This window comes from Thunnus albacares, chromosome 21 (genome assembly GCF_914725855.1).
Source record: "Thunnus albacares chromosome 21, fThuAlb1.1, whole genome shotgun sequence".
Classification (NCBI taxonomy): domain Eukaryota; kingdom Metazoa; phylum Chordata; class Actinopteri; order Scombriformes; family Scombridae; genus Thunnus; species Thunnus albacares.
In genome coordinates this window covers 14,896,037-14,913,565 of record NC_058126.1, presented here as the reverse complement: position 1 = coordinate 14,913,565, position 17,529 = coordinate 14,896,037, and the positions used below count along the sequence as shown (strand labels likewise).

The 17,529-nt window shown below is 40.6% G+C and overlaps 1 protein-coding gene across 1 annotated transcript; it reads right to left on the bottom strand.

The window, feature by feature from the left end:
• Window positions 1-1,080: 1,080 nt before the first annotated feature.
• Window positions 1,081-17,043, bottom strand: crispld1a (cysteine-rich secretory protein LCCL domain containing 1a). The gene is made up of 15 exons (XM_044339839.1): window positions 16,775-17,043; window positions 15,856-16,214; window positions 9,822-9,940; window positions 8,354-8,486; window positions 8,127-8,242; window positions 7,765-7,865; window positions 7,490-7,681; window positions 6,739-6,799; window positions 6,579-6,645; window positions 6,338-6,468; window positions 6,166-6,209; window positions 5,979-6,051; window positions 5,801-5,876; window positions 5,554-5,687; window positions 1,081-2,137 (listed from the first exon to the last, which is right to left on the bottom strand). Exons 2-15 carry the CDS (start codon window positions 16,114-16,116, stop codon window positions 2,086-2,088), a joined length of 1,560 nt encoding a protein of 519 aa, XP_044195774.1. The 5' UTR covers window positions 16,117-16,214; window positions 16,775-17,043; the 3' UTR covers window positions 1,081-2,085.
• Between the last annotated feature and the right edge of the window lie 486 nt (window positions 17,044-17,529).

Below are 17,529 nucleotides of genomic sequence, written 5' to 3'. Positions count from 1 at the left end.
ACCCATTATGGATTGGTCATTTCGCTCCATTGCTGCTCAGAAGCAAATGAGGAGTGACTGCACTCCCTGGTGACAGAGCCTAAGAGGAAAGCTGGGACATTTAAAATGAAACACTTCCGCTCACCACGGTTTGAATGAATAACCAGTATTGATACTGAGAGTTAGCAGGGGGTGCCACATCCTGAGAGACTTTCATGTAAGTTGTGCAGGCCTCTCCCACAAGTAGAGCAAGTATAGGGGATTGGGTTCAGTTGAGAAGCAGTTATTCTTCATCCAACCCACAAAACCTACCACTTCAGTAGCTCCCTGAGGTACTTTGATCTTTGGTGTCTTGGCTCAGAGTGCTTATCCATTGGGTTAGAGCAAATGTGAAATGACTCATTGGCTATGAGGTTTTAGCGCAGATTTTCAGTTTTAATATGAAGGTATTATGACCCATATCAGATGAACTGTTCAAGGACCGCTGACATCCATCTGTCTACATGGTTTGCCAGTTTCAGACTGCCAATATTTAGCCAGTTTAAGATTTGTTTTTTGTATCTTTTTCATTTGTAGACTATCAAGAGAGCTTTTCCTGTCAAAGTCTGCAACTTAAAAATATTATTTACAAGTTCTTTTTCATTTCATCCCGGATCTTTGAGTATGTGCAGGGTGAAATTAATCTAAGGCACTGTGGTGTCTGAGAGGCTAGGATAAATCATTACAAGTAAACATATATCTGAGTTATGATCATGTTACTTCTAAAGAAATCCTCGAGAATAGGAATAAATGTGCAGCACCAACCCCGTCACCGCAGATTTACAGCAGGAAATCAAATGGTAACATAATATAGATGTTACATTTCATAGAATTACAATTTTGGGGAAAGTACTTGGAGTACTTTATTGTAATATAGCACAATGGATGTTTTAAAGGCAAGTTGAATTGCAGAACATTAATTATTAATTATGATAATAAAACCTTATAATAAATCAGTTACAATATATTGTAAAATTTACATAGTTAAAATGTGAAATGCTTTCAGCCTATGAATCTTGGAAATATCAAATAGACTTTGTGAGTGCATTAACGACACAAGCATTGTGGTGGACGTAATATTTTATTGCAAAATGAACACTTCCACAAAACCCGGGGTAGGAAAATATATATGATGCACAGAGAAACAGAAACAAAAATACATTTAATTGCCCATTATAATGATGGCAGATTAAAGAAAGCTGAGAGCTGGTATATTTGTTGATACTGTATAAAATAAAACTGTAGCATATTGTTGTTTCTGTTCATCAATGTTACAGGGAGATGACCATTCATTACCTAAAACAGCTTTGGGTTCAGACATCCAAATGGAATTCATGATGAAGTCAGACATAAAGGTTTTGTTTTGAGAATGATAACTGTGAAGGTTGAGTGTACTACTTCCCGACCTGCAGGGAGTTTTAACTAAACCTCATTATCTGACAAACAAATAAAACCATCACACTGGAAATTACAATAACAATAGAAAAACATATAGCAGCATCCTTTATACATCATATTGATATATATAATAAGCATAATTTTATAAAAATAAATGCAACAATTTGTTCCCCAATCATTAAAAAAGTACAAAATATGACATGACCCCTTCCCAGAGCACCAGTAAAAATGTGCCAGACAATAAAAACAAAATTCATCCTTAAGTGCCATTAAAATGTTTTATCATAGGACTTTTATAATCAGTATTCATACACAGCTATTTGTTAAAAAGGCAGGCATGGCACAAAGATAAAACAAACGTAATACTATTGACAAATATGTACAAAACAAAATATTAGTGAACCATTCCAAGATATTTACAGTTTATAAAATTTCCCACTAAAGATGACAAATTGAAAACTCCATGCAAGTGAGTCCAGACAGGTTCTCATTGTGTATGTGTCAAGTTTTTGTTGCTCGGTTTATGCTGTCATGGAGACGACCTCTAACCCCTGGAGTGTAGCAAAGCCAGAAACATTTCAGTCATTGAGTTTGACAACAGGGCTTGATTACTGCCTATTCACAGGCCCAAGTGCGCTTTCTGTTTGGTGAAGCCGCCCTCTGGGGCACTCAAATCACAGCAAACACCCGGAACGCCTTCCCTCCAGGAGGATTTTGAAGACTGTGGGGAAAGAAAGAAAAAAGAGGGAGAGTCAGTCTGAGTGCGGCATGTGTCAGATACAGAATATGTCCCGGCCTTTTGCAGAAAGATGTATGACAGACACACACAAACAGATAGATTTCAGGTTTTACGGCGAAATGTCCACGTCAGTGTGTCGTCTGACACTCTGATGACAGATAGGACACAAACAGATAGAGGCTGAAGTTCCCTGAGAAAACAGATAAACCACTATTTCTACACAAACACAAGGGACTTCATGTGTTAATCCAACAAAGACAGACATGTTGTGAAGTAAAAAGAGACAGATAAATGATGGGCAGATACTAACAGACGTCAAGCCTCTCAGCATTGTGACAAAGATAAATGTAGTGGAGAGAGACAAGGAAAGACAGAGAGGGCAGAAAGAGAGATGGCAGGCTATAATGAATGAGACTGTGTGTGTCTGTCCTCTGCACAGGTCATGTTAACAACAGTCATTCTGTAGACAATAGAACAATCCAAAGTTGGTGTAATTTAATGTCTATAAATAAATGGAACAGACTATACAGTATATGGGTCACGTTAGCTTTAAACAGAGGCTGGTACTGACCTGTAACCTTAATGCTGTTGTACTGGTACAGCATGGATTCAAGACATGCTCTCACTGTATTAGCATCAGCAAAGTCTTTTCCTGGGCAATCACAAGCTCCCCTCTTTGTTAACAGTCCCTTTCAGTCACTGAGGACTCATTATGTAGGAATAATTTTGAACTTTTGAATGATTATGGTGACAGACATCTACTTTACCGTGACAGTTATAGGTTAGTCTCTGCCCCAATATTGCCAAAGTCGTCACTAAAATCTTGGCTCATAAGTTTTATTACATCCTGCCAAAAACAAATCATACCGACCAAAGGCTTGATTTAAAATACTGCGTTCTTCAATATCAGTCTGTCATCCAACATTATTAATTTATCTTCTAACTCAAAAAGTCGAATGAAGGCTACTTCATTTTCTTAAGGCAGAGGAGCTATGTGACTAAGCAGAGTGCAAGACTTTTTTACACTCTGGATATATTTGGGTTGGGTGAATTCTTTATTGCCTGGGTTAAGCTTCTTAACATTCCAACAGCCTCCGTACAAACCAATGATATCTCTCATTTCCTACTCTGTGTTCGCACGTGGCACCGAACAGGGTTGTCTATTCGCACCCCTCCTCTTTGAAGCATACACAGAAAAAAGATGGGGCGAAATTACCAAAAATATACCTCTATGCCGATGACTCGTCTCTCTCTTTGAAAACCTCGTGCTTCGGGTCCTTTATTCTAAGTTTGCTGCTGTCTCTGATTATGAACTCAGTTAAGCAAGAGTTGACTGTTCCCTGTAAATGTGTCTCTAAGTCCTGCTTTGTGTACCTTTTTTAAAATGGCATCAAGTAAAGTATAATTACCTGTAAATCAACAACACATGGGAGTTAATAAACTGCATCTTACTGTACATTGTCGATGTGACCTGTATGGCCTCAGTGATTTGACCTGTGCACGGGTTCAGATGGGGAAAGCCCATTATGGTCCCCATAATTGACGCCCTCTCTTACTGTATTAGAGCAATAAAACACTCCGTAAATGGTGACAGCTCAGATGTTTTACATTTTAAGTTACAAGTACTGCCTGAACGAACACACTCAAAGCCTTCCAAAGCCTATTTTCCATCCTTTTACTTCAAGGTTCAAGAGTTTGATGAGACAGCAAGTCATCTGAAACTATTATTAACTATCCATCATCTAAAACTTTGCTGATAGGTGTGGTATGTGCATTGACTGAGTTCTCAAATAGCTTTTTCCATTCTTAAATATCATAGTATATCAATATCAAAAATCTGGTTGTGCAAGGGTACACCTGTAACCAAAAATCACATTTTTAAATGCCTAAGGCATGTATTTTCAGATATATCACATAATCAAGTTTTTGTCTTACAAAAGTACACCTTTTATACAATTTATTTAACATCCACCTAAACATAACCAGACAAAGCACTGAACTATAATGTACATGCATAAGAAGTTGTTTCTATTCTCTTCTGCATGACCCAATTTTCACTTCCATTCCTTCTCCAATGTGTTACGTGAGAGCAGTTGGGGACTAATTTGAAGTATGTGTTTTCACAAAAAGAAAAGGAAGAGTCTAAGGCAGACTCCATCCAGAATCCTTCTTCTTGTCTATATCCATCTTCATTTCTTCAATGATATTGGTTGGACTAAGCTAGAACTGTCTACAATTTTAACCAATATTGATCTGGTTTGTGATAGATGCTGGTAGGATTCTGCTTCCTCAGTGCATATGTTTTGGCTTTTCCCTGCTCTGCATTCATCCTGGCATTTCCTTTATATGAGCCACTAGATTAAGCTTTGGACCTTTGTCCGGTTGTTGCCCTTTTTGGCTCACAACCAAAAAAAACAAAAACAAACCCCTCCCAGAATTACGTAAAGATGCACTCATCTTCTCTACTCTGATTGCCAAGCAATTAATTATTTTAAACTAGAAGCATGCTAATCACCCTCCCTTGTGCACTGCATGAGAGATGTAATGAACTGCCTGCATCTTGAAAAGATTAGGTCCACAAGAGAGGGCAGAGTGGATAAATTTCTCTCTACCTGAAAGCCATTGATTTCTCACTCCTCCTCTCTATGCCCCAGCAAATTAACCCCTTCACTTTCTACCCAAGATTTAAGAGAGAATACTGATGTAGGACCATAAATCTCACTAAGTTAATTCAATTCCAGTATACCCGAAAGCTTCTGATGTTAAATGTATTTTGTGTTTTTACACTATTCTGTTTGAGGATTTTGTGTTATTGTTTATAGGACTGTGTTTTGACCTCTGCTGTTTGCACATGCCCAGATATTGCCGTCCATTCCATAGCCTTTGTTGCTAAGGTTGTTTCATGGGTTGTTTGCATTGTCCACTTACATATTTCAGATTGGATTATGGGAGTAGTTTCCATTTCAAGTAAAGAACAAGAAAAATAGGTGAAATCCAACTGCTCTTGTTTGATTACGTAGCATCGGAAACCGCCAGGAGTCTGCCAAGATGCAGCTTCCAACAGCTAACCAGTCAGGATAGAGTGGGCTCATCAGGAGGGGGCCTTAAATGGCCTGTTTCAGACAGAGGCTGAACTGAAGGGCTGCATAAAGGGCGAGTATAAGATAAATAAGTTTTTTAACAGTAAATCATGCAAAGATATTCCAATAGAGCCCCAGAATATAAATATGGGCCTGGAAATGTGCATGATACGTCCCTTTAAGAAAAAACAAAAAAGAAAAAAACCCAAGTTACACTAAATATGCACACGGCAATGGAAATCAGCATGTTTTACATTCCAGCCTGAAACATATAGGTCAGCTTAGTATTTAGGAGATTAGCCATGAGACGTCCCATACCTTTCAGAGACAATGCCATTTTGATATGAGGCAATGTAGTGTTTCCGCTTGTCCACTGGCATCACATCGATGTAGCCACCCACATCGTTCTTGATGACTCCAGCATGGACCGCTGCCCGGCATACACTGGACTTCTGCAGGAGCAATGCAAGAAGAAAGATAATATCTGAGAAAGGCTGATTCAGTTCTGTGATGACCTGAATGGTGAAAAGGTTTTACTCATTTAAATTCAAAAAGAGAGACTTACATCAGAGTATATTGTGGTGCCAATTACTCTGGATATGTGCGGGTTCTCTTCTAAACAGTTTCTCGGGCAGAATAATCTAAAAAGGGAACAGTTGAATATGGATAAATTTACATGAAGGTTGGGACCTTGAGTTAATAAGGAGATTGACGTGCAGTCAAACATACAGCCAGGTTTGTACCTCGGGCAATGTTTTGCAGGCTTTTGGTATGGACACAGCTGTGCCACTGTGGTTTCACATGTGATGGCTATGACTGCAAGACAGAAATACAGCGTTTTCCAGCACAGCTAATCATGTGTAATTTCATATGAAATGTAACACATCATAATTAAAGTGTCACATCGTTGTTAGTAGATGTCACACATACCTGCTACTCTGGAAACTGTGAAGGAATTAGCACTCTGATATTTTCTGTCAAGGGAAAACACACACAACATGACATTAGACCACATTATTTCCCCTATTTTTAGGACTTTTTTTTTTTTATCAATATCACTATCAAATATTATCAGTATAAATTCTAAATATTACTGTCTCACCCTAGAGATGGTACTCCATTCTTGTTTGATTTGATGAAAAAGTCCTTTCTTCCTTGCCTTGTTACATCCATCCATCCTCCATCATTATCTATGACACCAGCATGTAGACCAGCTCTGCAAACACTGGATTGCTACAAAAAAGAGAGCATATTATTCAGACCATTATTTACTTTGCATGTCATTTTGCTGACACAGTAGTAAGCAAGTAGCATTTCAATGTCTTGCTCAAGGACCCACTCACCATTTCATAGTAAACTGTCCCAACTACTTTTCCTGTAGCATCTAAACATCCAGCTGGACACTCATATCTGTGGAGTAATGCAGAATAAAATAGGTGAAAATGCACTTTATAGTATTCATTGTGTTTTATGAGTTTTCAACATATTTCATCTTAACCGTACCTATTGCATGGCGTTCCTTTACACTGATCTCGAAGCTTAGTGTCACACTTCACAAGCTGAGCTGAAACACATAAACATAAAAGCCTTTCAATACTCGTACAGGAACCAACATGCATCAGCTGGCTGCTGCTAAAAGCCTGAGGTGAGTTACACTAAGTGAAGAGTATTGTCGTGATGCTTCAAGAGCCAAAAGAGACGAATTCCTGCAACAAGGTTCAGGGTGGTCAGCAATACTGGAGGAAGTGTCTCAGCTTACAAGCACAGGCCCCTTGCACTGCAGAGAGGAAGCCATTTAAAAACCACAGCGAGCCCCTCTCACCCCTCAACCCCTCTCAGCCGGCCAAAAGCAAACACACACTCAGGGGATCATGCTAAAATAGAGCTCCCCTCCCTTCTCCAAAGAGTGACTTGCAATATTAAGTACACTTCAGAAACTGTCAGGGTTAATCAGGGAGATGACAGATAAAGGCTACAGAACATCAAGGCAATTTAAGATAAATTGCAAGAAAAACATTTCCGGTCAAGGCCTTTTTTTGCTCACGTTATACATTATTGCTCACTAAGCAGACAGCTATTCACAAATTCTTTGGTTTTGACTCAATTTTGAAAAAAAAGTGTTCTTTTTCTTTAGATCTTGTCCTATACAGTTCATCGTACCACTCTGTGCACCTCCCATCCCCAAAACCAGATCCTACACCCCCCGTTTTGAGATGAAACTAGATCCAGAATAAACAGTTAAATGGCAGCTTACACATCTGCTGTGTGTTGACCACTTCATTCTTCTGCAGGTCCACTGTGGGGGGCTTGGTGGGGGCTGGGTTGGGGAGACTGGGAGGCTCGGGCTTTGAGACCCGGGGCCGGGGCTTTTGCGGAGTACGGGGGGCCTCTGGCTCAATGAAGTTGTATTCTTCCGTTTCCTCTTGTGGAGGGTTGGAATTGTCATCTTCAAGTAAAGTCACAAAAATGTAATGAGCAAATATTTTCTCAGCTTCTCTTCCTCTGTCTTTCTGTTTTGTCAACACATACCTTTGTAGCAGAGGTTGTCCTTGCAGCCTCCTCCATAACTGGGAGGACAGGCAGAGCATGGTGTCCCATGTTTATAAGGTGCATGGCCCCACCAGTTCCCCCTGTTTAGGTCACATAACAAGTAATGTTTATGGAACACAACACACACAACTTAAACAAATCTGATAACTCACTGCTTTCTAACTCCTTTTTGTGTGACTATTTTGAACTTCAACTATGAGTGAAAACACATTTGAAATTCAGCAGCCAAAGATACTGTCAGATCAAAATGACACGAGAGCATATCTAAGATTTTTATCACTCTTCTAGCCTGTATAACAGTCATGCATCTGTGAAAGAACATCAACAACAAATGTGCTTACTTTGGTGAATAATTGCAGACAAGATAGACAGCTTTGGCCCAAATCTGTCCCCACACATTCATGTTGTAACACAAGTTGACGGCACAGCCAATCCGACTGCTGGTGGCCCACACCAGCTATAAAAGATAGACCATGGAAAACTAAATTGCAGTACTGATAACAAAGCCTTAGGTTAAATCAAGTCTTTGAAATCCTGAAAAGAAATTGTACAATCCAGACTTGGCTACCTGTGTGTAATGAGTGCAAACCGGGCCGGAGCATCTGAAGGGGCAGTAGGGGTTACACTCCTGAGGGTAAGGGAAGGAATAGTCTTTCACTTCATCATACCAGGCCTGCACATGGAACGTAGGTGGACGGTACCTGGAGAGAATGAGTAAGCGTACCTCTGATGACAATGTTCCAAACAACATTTCTACTGTCTTGTGAATCTATTGGTGGGGGAGTTAGCATTATGCATCAAAGCTGATCGCACAGTATTTTTACATACCCCTACTGTATATGAACTTTAAGTGTTAGAATATGTTTTAAGAATTGATGTATTAAAATTCACATGTATCCTTTCCAAAATGACAAAAAGCTGTTCATCAAAATGTGTTCCAAGATACAGGTGTTACTGTAGCAGAGATAACATACAGCAGACATGTCTGACAGGGTGCTTTAAATTCTTTGATACATAATATGGATGAAAAGAAAAATAATTTGCACTACACTCAGCTACACAACAAAAATATGTTGCATTCATTATTAACCACAGTGATGTGAACACATCTGTTAAGACTGCCATTAAGCTTCTACCTAGCAATCAAACATTTGTGCTCTCTGAACAGATTGTAGTTACTGAGGACTAACAATAATTTTTCACCAGGTGTTGCTGCTTAATAGAATGAAGAGGCCATCTTGACTGTGGAGTGATATGATTAGATGTGAAACAAGGATCTCTTATGTGAAGCAGTGCTGTATTCAGATACTCTGAGTGATCAAATGAACAAACACATGTAACAGTCTTTATTCCACTTGCCATATGTGCAGTGTTGGCTCACAACACTCTTTCAGTAGGTAAATGCAGCTGGTAGCTCTGTTAACTTTGCCAGTACATGAGAAATATGCCCAAGGCAGGTTGTTTAGCTTAGCACTTTGCACAAATATAGTGAATTCATATTAATGTGTCCCCTGTATAATTAGTGTTGTTGAAATGCTACTAAGAAGGGTAACAAGTGGATGTAATGCATTTTACAGTGCTAAATTGCACATAAAGTGAAATAGTGCAATAGTGCAACAAGCAAGCAAGCGATTGTGCTAAAATAATTCTCTTTTTTAGTGTGCTAAGTCTGAGTCAACATATTCTGTTCCTATCCAGGTCTTTATTTTCATGTTGCTATATTTGTTATATCATTTCTACTGTGTAACTTTGCCAGTTCCTGAGAAATATGCCAGACTGTGCTGGGTCTGAGCCGACCATGGTGACACAGGCCTCCCATCCATCATTCCTTCACTCAAGGGGTTGTCAAGGGGTTGCTTAACAGGCCAGTTTCAGTGGTGTCTGGCTTAACTCAGTTACATCAAGTTACACACATATAGATGCTGACTTTAAAGACCTTAAATGTTTTCACCAGGGCAATGTTTAACTTCAACCTTTGATAATATACAAGTCAACATGGAGTATGCCTAAACTGTGCATACTGGATTATTATTTACCTTCCCCAGTGGGCTCCCAGATTTTGTCCGATCTGTGGCAGCAAGCTGGCAGGACCATGTTCCCAAAGGCAGGTCTCTGCCCACTCTTCTGCCGTCCGCTCCAACTCTGTGTCCCACACCTGTGCAGAAACAGAAAAACAAAATGAGCTAGTTTTCCAGATTATATTTAATGATTAGTAGAAATAAACTGATCCATTGTAATGCAAAGCTGCTGATATTGCTACTAATGGACTATAAGATACGATGTCAGGTCATAGAACGGCTAGTGAGTAACTGGAGATATTCACTGCTGTACACTATTTGCTCAGCTGTCAGTAATGTGATGTGAAGTGTTATCAGAACACACACTAAACCAGTGTTACTCATCATGTGCCATGAGGACTATGAGCTGCTACAGGAAAATATATACAAAAATAATACATTGATCTCTGCTGCTGCTGTATAAAGAGCTCTCATTTCTTGTTGCTGCTCAGCTGACTTGCCCCGGATGGGTTTTCCCTTAAGATTGGGTGTTATTCCAAAAATGCAAAAGCTGTTTTTCCTTAAGTAATACTTTCCATATGTCTCTGGTGAGATGTCTGGGTGCAAGCTTTTGTTTCACTTTACCTCTCCCTGAATTGCCCTCTCAGTCAAGTTTGGCTCTGGTTGGATACTAAGGGATCATATTCCCATTCTGGGGTTTTCTGGGAATGCAAAGAGTGTCCTTCCTCTCTGCTGACCTACATTCTACCATAAAAAATGCTAAAATAACACCAGCTCTAATTCCTTTGAAGGACACTGTATGTTCATTTAATTGCACACCTTCGCTTTCACCTTCAGTGTGGGATGTCTAAAATAACGGGTTCCTATGAGAAAGTCAGTTAGTTTACGTGTGTGTGTGTGTGTGTGTGTGTGTGTGTGCATGAGCACATGCATTAGTATACCAGTGGAGGTGTCAGAAGTTTTCACATATCACACATTGGGCCCTGGAAGTCATAGCTTACCCTCAGTGAAATCTCATCCAATAACAGACACTAAAATAACTCCCCGGTTTCCAGCACCACCTCCTCCTCCATCGTCTGTCACCCACTTTCAGTCCCACCAGAAACAACCGCTGTTCTCTGCATTACTCCCGAAAACACACACCTACCTAACAACAGGATGTCTGGCAGCCCAGCAAATTAACTCTTAACTTTGAGCAGTTTCTTCAGCTCTTTCTGGGAATCCTGTTAGCTGTTGAGTGGATGTGTTTGTTTAAATCAACAACACCGAGGTATTATTGGCAGCCTCGATTAAACAGTGTGGTATGTCAAATTCTTGGGCCAAAACTTGTAGAAAAGTTAAATAACTGACATGTAGAAAAAATAAACAATTGGAGGTGTGGAGTATGTTTTTCACTCATCTCTACACCTGCATAGATGGAAGGTACCAGTGTTGTCACACCTTCATTGATTGTAGCTTGTCATCTGTCTTGCACAATGAGGCCAAATGATGTCTGACAGAACCAGGACTAAAAAAGACAATTTGTTTACCAGCAACTATATCTCGGTTCAGAAATTACTTCTGTTAGCAGTGAGCTGCAAATCAATTTCAGTAGGTCATATCCATGTTGTAATCCTTGGTTGTCCCGTTTTGCCTCTATAATAGCTAATGGAGAGATTTAAGCCTGGTCATCATCAGTAGCAGAAGAACGCTGAAGGAAGCTGTTCAGTCATGACCTCGATTTCTAACTATGTCATTTTCTCCTTCGATTTTCTCAGCAAGTGACCTCCTCGCATGAGAAAATAATCAATGTTTACACTGATAAGCAGACTGAAACACATTGAATTGAGTTGTGGTAACTGCCATACGATCTGCAAACCACAGCACACAGGATGCTCTGTACTTGATCGAGGTCAACACAAGGGGTCTGAAAGCATTTAACTGTAGCCACAAGTACAGTAGGTCTCCTGCCAGCAGTGGCAAATACTGGTTACGGTGTCTTGGAGAGGAACATTGCTGATTATGGTATGTATCACAAGACATGATTTGTGATATTCGTGACAAGCAGCACCCTTCCAGCTGAGGAACTCCTTCTATCGTCCTCGAACTTGCAGAGAAAGCAGGCTTGGAAAATGTCAGCTGAGACATATTTTTCAGCTGCTGAATCTGGTACAGAGTGCAGCCGGCTTGTCAAGCTGCTGTTGTTTGCACAGTTAGCCCAGCAGGGGAGACCTCGTAACCAAGACCCCCCCCCCATCCCTCCCCACCCCACGCACACACACACACACACACCCGCCCCTCCATCCCAACCGCACTTCTGCTGGGGCCCGTAAAGAAAAACACCTCCCCTGCTAAAGTCTCTCAGCGCTGTGCACACTGCATTGTTTATTTCACTTAACACTTCATTCGTGGCCAGGGATTTAGTTTTTTTTCGGTCCTTGGTCATCTGGTTGCATTTCAAAGGCTACAGAGGGGTACTTCCTTTGCAAGTTGGGGTTTCCTGCTCATAATCAATTGTGCATGCAGAGAAATACTGGAAAGCGGCAAAAAGATATGGGAATTGGAGAAAGTAAATAAGTGAAATAAGAAACTTGACAGAAGATGTAGGAGGACAAGGCGATAAGATGTGCGAGAGAGAAGACAGGGTACAAATGGGAGACTTAATAAAAAGCTTAAAGGTCGGACATGTGATTCATCGTAAAGAATACTGTACATGACATTAGTGAAAAGCAGGTTTGCCATATGTGTTAATCTATATTAATCTGTCTGCCCTAACCAAAACATTGCTGTTATTCCCACAGCGATACAGTCTTAGTTGGTATGCCATTTTTCATACAGTGCATTCCAGCTCACAGCTCATATCAAAGGTCCTGGGACTGACCATTGTCTGAACTTTTTCAACCAGTGAATCCCATTATCTCCCTATTATCATGGAAGATAGTTTGACCAGCACAGCACAGCACAGCAAATCATTTTAGGATTGGAAATCACATTTGTAAAGTTGTAGAAAAATATTAACTGTCAAAGGGAACTGTCTCAGTCAATAGGCATCAAAAGAAGTTGCACCGGTTAATGGTAGGGTTGGACTGATATTTTGGTTTGGTCTGATTTTGGGCTTTAAATCCTAGATATATTAATATCAATGATAACATTATCAACAATAAATAACTAACACATTTTATCATCAGCTACCAAAATAAATTTAAAGTTCCTCCAGGCTAAAGCTGCTTAAAAGCAGTCTGTTTGTTTTCTTTTCAGATGAACCTGCTGCTGGACATCAGCAGTTAGAATTTGAAAATGGAGGCTTTTCCAAGCCTGGAAGCCAGGAAGACATTCCTTCTGTACAGGAGAAGGAACTCTAAGACTCTGATTTGATGTAGATGTCTGCAGCAACACCATTTTCAAAAAGAGGAACCAGAAGGTGTTTTCCGAGCACTTCTCAAGCATCAGGTGAGAGGATGCAGGTTTTGTTTTGTCATTCGAATTTGATAATTTAATCTACATGTGTTTTGCGTGTCTGGACAGTTTTATGACCTTGTTCTCTGAAGTATTCTGTGAAAGCTGAATACAACCTGTGTAATAATGTCCAGTTCAGTGCTATTAGGGTGGCATCTCTGCTATTTTTGGATAAAATTATCCTTTTGGCTTCACTGGAGCGTGACCTCTTCCCCTTCTTTTTTTAATCTGTGTCTTGTGAGTCCTTCAACTATTTCGAAGTACAGCAGTAAATGACGGTATTACCCTTTTAACATTGAAGCTGTCTAAATACTATTTCAAAGCCTTGTCCACATTACTGTAATTAAACATCTTGGGAATAGTTAATTCAAGGCAAATTTATTAGTCTAGACTTTAATTATTGTCTTATTGGCCTTCACAGGTTGTGAATCGCAACAGCCACATTATCCACCAATAAATTGAAATGACAAACGCCTGCAGTATGACTCTGACTCATCCTGAACAGAAAAATGTCAGTACAGCTTTATCTTAAACCGCTAACATCACCACCACCTCAGTCCAGACCTGAGTGCAGCCCGCTTTCTCCCATGATGCCATCTGTTGGTCTTACAGCGCTTCAAAGACTGACACTTTACTGTTTATACCTGTGGGTCAACATTTGAGTAAGAGGCTGAACCACTGTCCCCTTGCTAAAGCTGCATTGAAGCTTTGTGGATCGCTACGGAGTGTGAATGCTTAATGGAATTTTTTTGGGCCTCTGTGTTGGATAATGACAGAATGGGAACGGAGCCACAGGGATAAGAGAGAGGGAGGCAGAGAGAGAGGGCAAGAAAAGGAAACAGATGAAGGGGGAGGAAAAAGGGGGGGATTTGAACTGATGTTATCTCTCAGTCTCTGTGATGATTGCCACAGAGGGTCTGCCGGGTTATGGTTTAATACAATGGAGACAATAACAGAGCTGATGGGCAAATGGCTGTGTATGTGCGCAAGGGTTTCTGGGTGTGAGTGTGCATCTGCATGCATGAATGTGTAGGGAGAGCAGAGGAGCATGTCGATGAAGTCTTCCAGTACACTGAAGCTGTGAGGTTTCTGAAAGGTGACAGCAGTTCAATACAGACAGACGGAAAATCTGAGAAATATGGAGCCCTGCTTTAAAAAAAAAATGTGCAGAAAACCACTGAAATCCAAGTTACTTGTGACCTGAACTGTTTCTTTTCTTAATAGGAAATTATTGACATCTGCAGAATCGCAAATAACATTTCAGCACTTATCCTCATTGTCTCTTCTTACTTTGCACTCCTTCCAAATGTCTCCATCTTTCTTTTCATTTCCTCTTGCCTCACTCAGTCTCTCATTCAACCTTCTCATCTGCTTTTCAATTATTTTGACACCTGTTTTGCTATTCCGTCTCTCCATCCATCTGTCTCTCATTGCCTCTCCTCTCTGTTTGCAAATCTCCTTTCTCATCTTTAGGCCTCTATTTCTGTTTACCTATTCCTCGCTAACTTTTACTCTCTTTTCTCTCACCTCACATCCTCTTGTTGCATGCCTCTCCATATTTCACCCCTGGGTGCCCCTGCAGCTAAAAAAAAAAAGAAAACTGTAACAGGAGACAGTAGAAAGGAGCTGTGCGCTGCTGGCTCAGCATTTCTCCACTAGAGTGTGCCTCAACCAGAGGCCTGCCAGGCAGAGCAGTGCTTTCACGCACGTACATGTACACACACACACACACACACACACACACACACAAGCGGTCCTCAAATCCAACCTCTCAATTATACAATTACACAGTCCAGCAATTGCCCCCAGCAGGAACTGTTTATTTGCCTTTGCCACAGAATAATGCTGCCTTTTGTTCTGTAGCTCTTTAAGTGGAGATGAAAGGATGATAAAACCTCATTACCTTCTGCACACTGTATTGATTTTTAAACTCCTAAGTACTCTTGGTGGCAACGTACTGTAGTGGTCAAACAATGCCTACACATGTAGTGTATTAGGAAAAGTTCCAGATGGTTGACTGTGGAGCACTGACTTTCTGAAGGTGTGTGGTGCATGTGTGTGTGTGTGTGTGTGTGTGTGTGTGTGTGTGTGTGTGTGTGTGTGTGTGTCTGCAGTGGGGGGTGAGACAGCTGGTAAAACAAGCCTTGGTGCCGTGCTCTGATTCTAATTGCACTGTGAAAAGTGATCTGGCGCTGTACACACACGTGATAGCCAAAGGATAAAGTCAAACAAATCTCTTAGCATGAGTAAAAAAAAAAAAACTAAAAAAAAATGCAGTAGTAATGTGATCATTGGCAAGTCGGAGGAATTCTCTTCTGGCAAAACAACCAAAGTCACATGCGTGCGGACTAATGTGTGTGGGGGTTCATGTGTGAAAGTGCTTAGATGCTGGCATGCTGCTTGTAAGTGAGCCAAGTGAATCAAGTGCCAGCCGGTCTGGTGACTGGGTCACTTTACTAATGCTATATGGTCCACAAGTGTACAAGACTCTTAGGGAGTTCAGAATGGGGTCAAAGCGTTTTAACACAAATAAACTGCATGAAAGTGCATTGTACACTGTTGTATGTATAAATGCACTACTTCACAGACAGTTCCTCTTCATCCTCCATCCACCTACCATGTACTCCATGTTGGAAGCGGAAGGGTAGACCTGGCCTCGCAGCTTATTGTGAAGGTCCAGGATGAGCTGAGCGTCACTGTCGGTGATTGCCCTCTTTCCTCTCTGCTTGGCCTCCCACCAGTCCCCGTCCTCGTCCAAATACTTGTCCAGAATCTGCTGCCAGCCGGTGGAGTTTGGAAGCATCACCATGGAGATGGCCGTCTGGAGCAGCAGCAGCAGGGACACGCCCCTCAGCCAGTGCGGGAACACACGTCTCATCCTGGTAAGTACTGATGACCTTTTTCAAACTCAGGTGAGATATTTGTGGTGCAGTGGGGACCAAGCCAGCACAGAAAGACTCTCCTCTACAATGTGAGCTAGTAAGGAAGTGAGAAGAGAATAAAAGAATCAATTGCGACAGTTTGGAATTGGTGTTTGGAATAGTTTTCTGGATAACTTGGGTCAATATTGAACTTGGTGAGGACAACACATTGAACCGCAGGGCTACTGGCTTGCAAACACTTGGTATGGTGCAACCTGATGTGGTTCACTGGGGTTTAATCTGGCAGGCTGGGGATGACTAGTGTGGATTAAATAAATCACTAGTAGTATTGAACTTCTTTGAACTTTTTACAACTTTTTTCTGAATTAAAAGAGAAAGAAAGCTGGAGAGCTGTTGAAAATAAGGATTACATTTCAAATCCCAATAAGTTGTATAGCTGTAGCTAATGAATTAAATAAAATGCACATAATGGTGCTTCATTGTAGCTAAAATATTAACAATTCTGTATGTGCATATGGACTTTTAAGTTGCATGCTGCAATGCTGACAGAGTCTGATATAATGAGCCAATGCCTAATGGAAAATGTAAAGAGTAATGCTCATTGAAATAGAAATGGAGTGGTGTGATTTAATGTAGACATGGGATATAATTTACCTTTAATGAATTGGAGTGGAGCCCGCTGCCTGCTTGAGATCCTGACAGAGATCTGGCTGTGAAAAAAAAACTTAAGAGAGAAAAAAAAAAAATCCGCCTTCAAAGTGATTCAAAGTGAGTTCAGGTGGACCGGTGATGACTGTCGTTGGCTGCCATGTGATATAGATCAAAGGTATGATATGGTCGCTTCACTCCGTTTTCATCAGTTTGGGGGAGAGAGTGGACCTTTCTTCTTTCGGGATTCTTGCACCAAAGCCGCTAAAGCATCACTTATCCACATTTTATCCTCAACTTGGCTGCGCTCTACAGTGCCGCCCCTGACCACGCCTCTCCAAAGGTTGGAAACAGCCCACTGGTTTATACCAAGACCTCAAGGGTCGTGTGTGTACTATACAGTGTAGTATAAGCAGAATGGGGTTTTTTTTCTTCCCAAATGTGCTCAGAAACTCAAAGTTGAATCCTCATGATACTAAAATTCACAGAAAGTTTATGTTCCCTAGCAAAAACACATTTTTAATAATATTCCTGCAGCAACTTTTATTGATTTCTGTAGGTTTATAGTAATCCTGTTGCATTTATTTATTAGTTATGGCACTGGATCTCAAGTGTATCTCTATGATCTTCCGATAAATCCCTAAAAGAATTTTATAATCTCAGATAATATTATAATAGAAGCAGATTTTTCTCTATGATGTCTGTACAGCATCTTTCTGAATAGGACTACTCTTATTCCTTTATTATGGTTCATCCTCAGA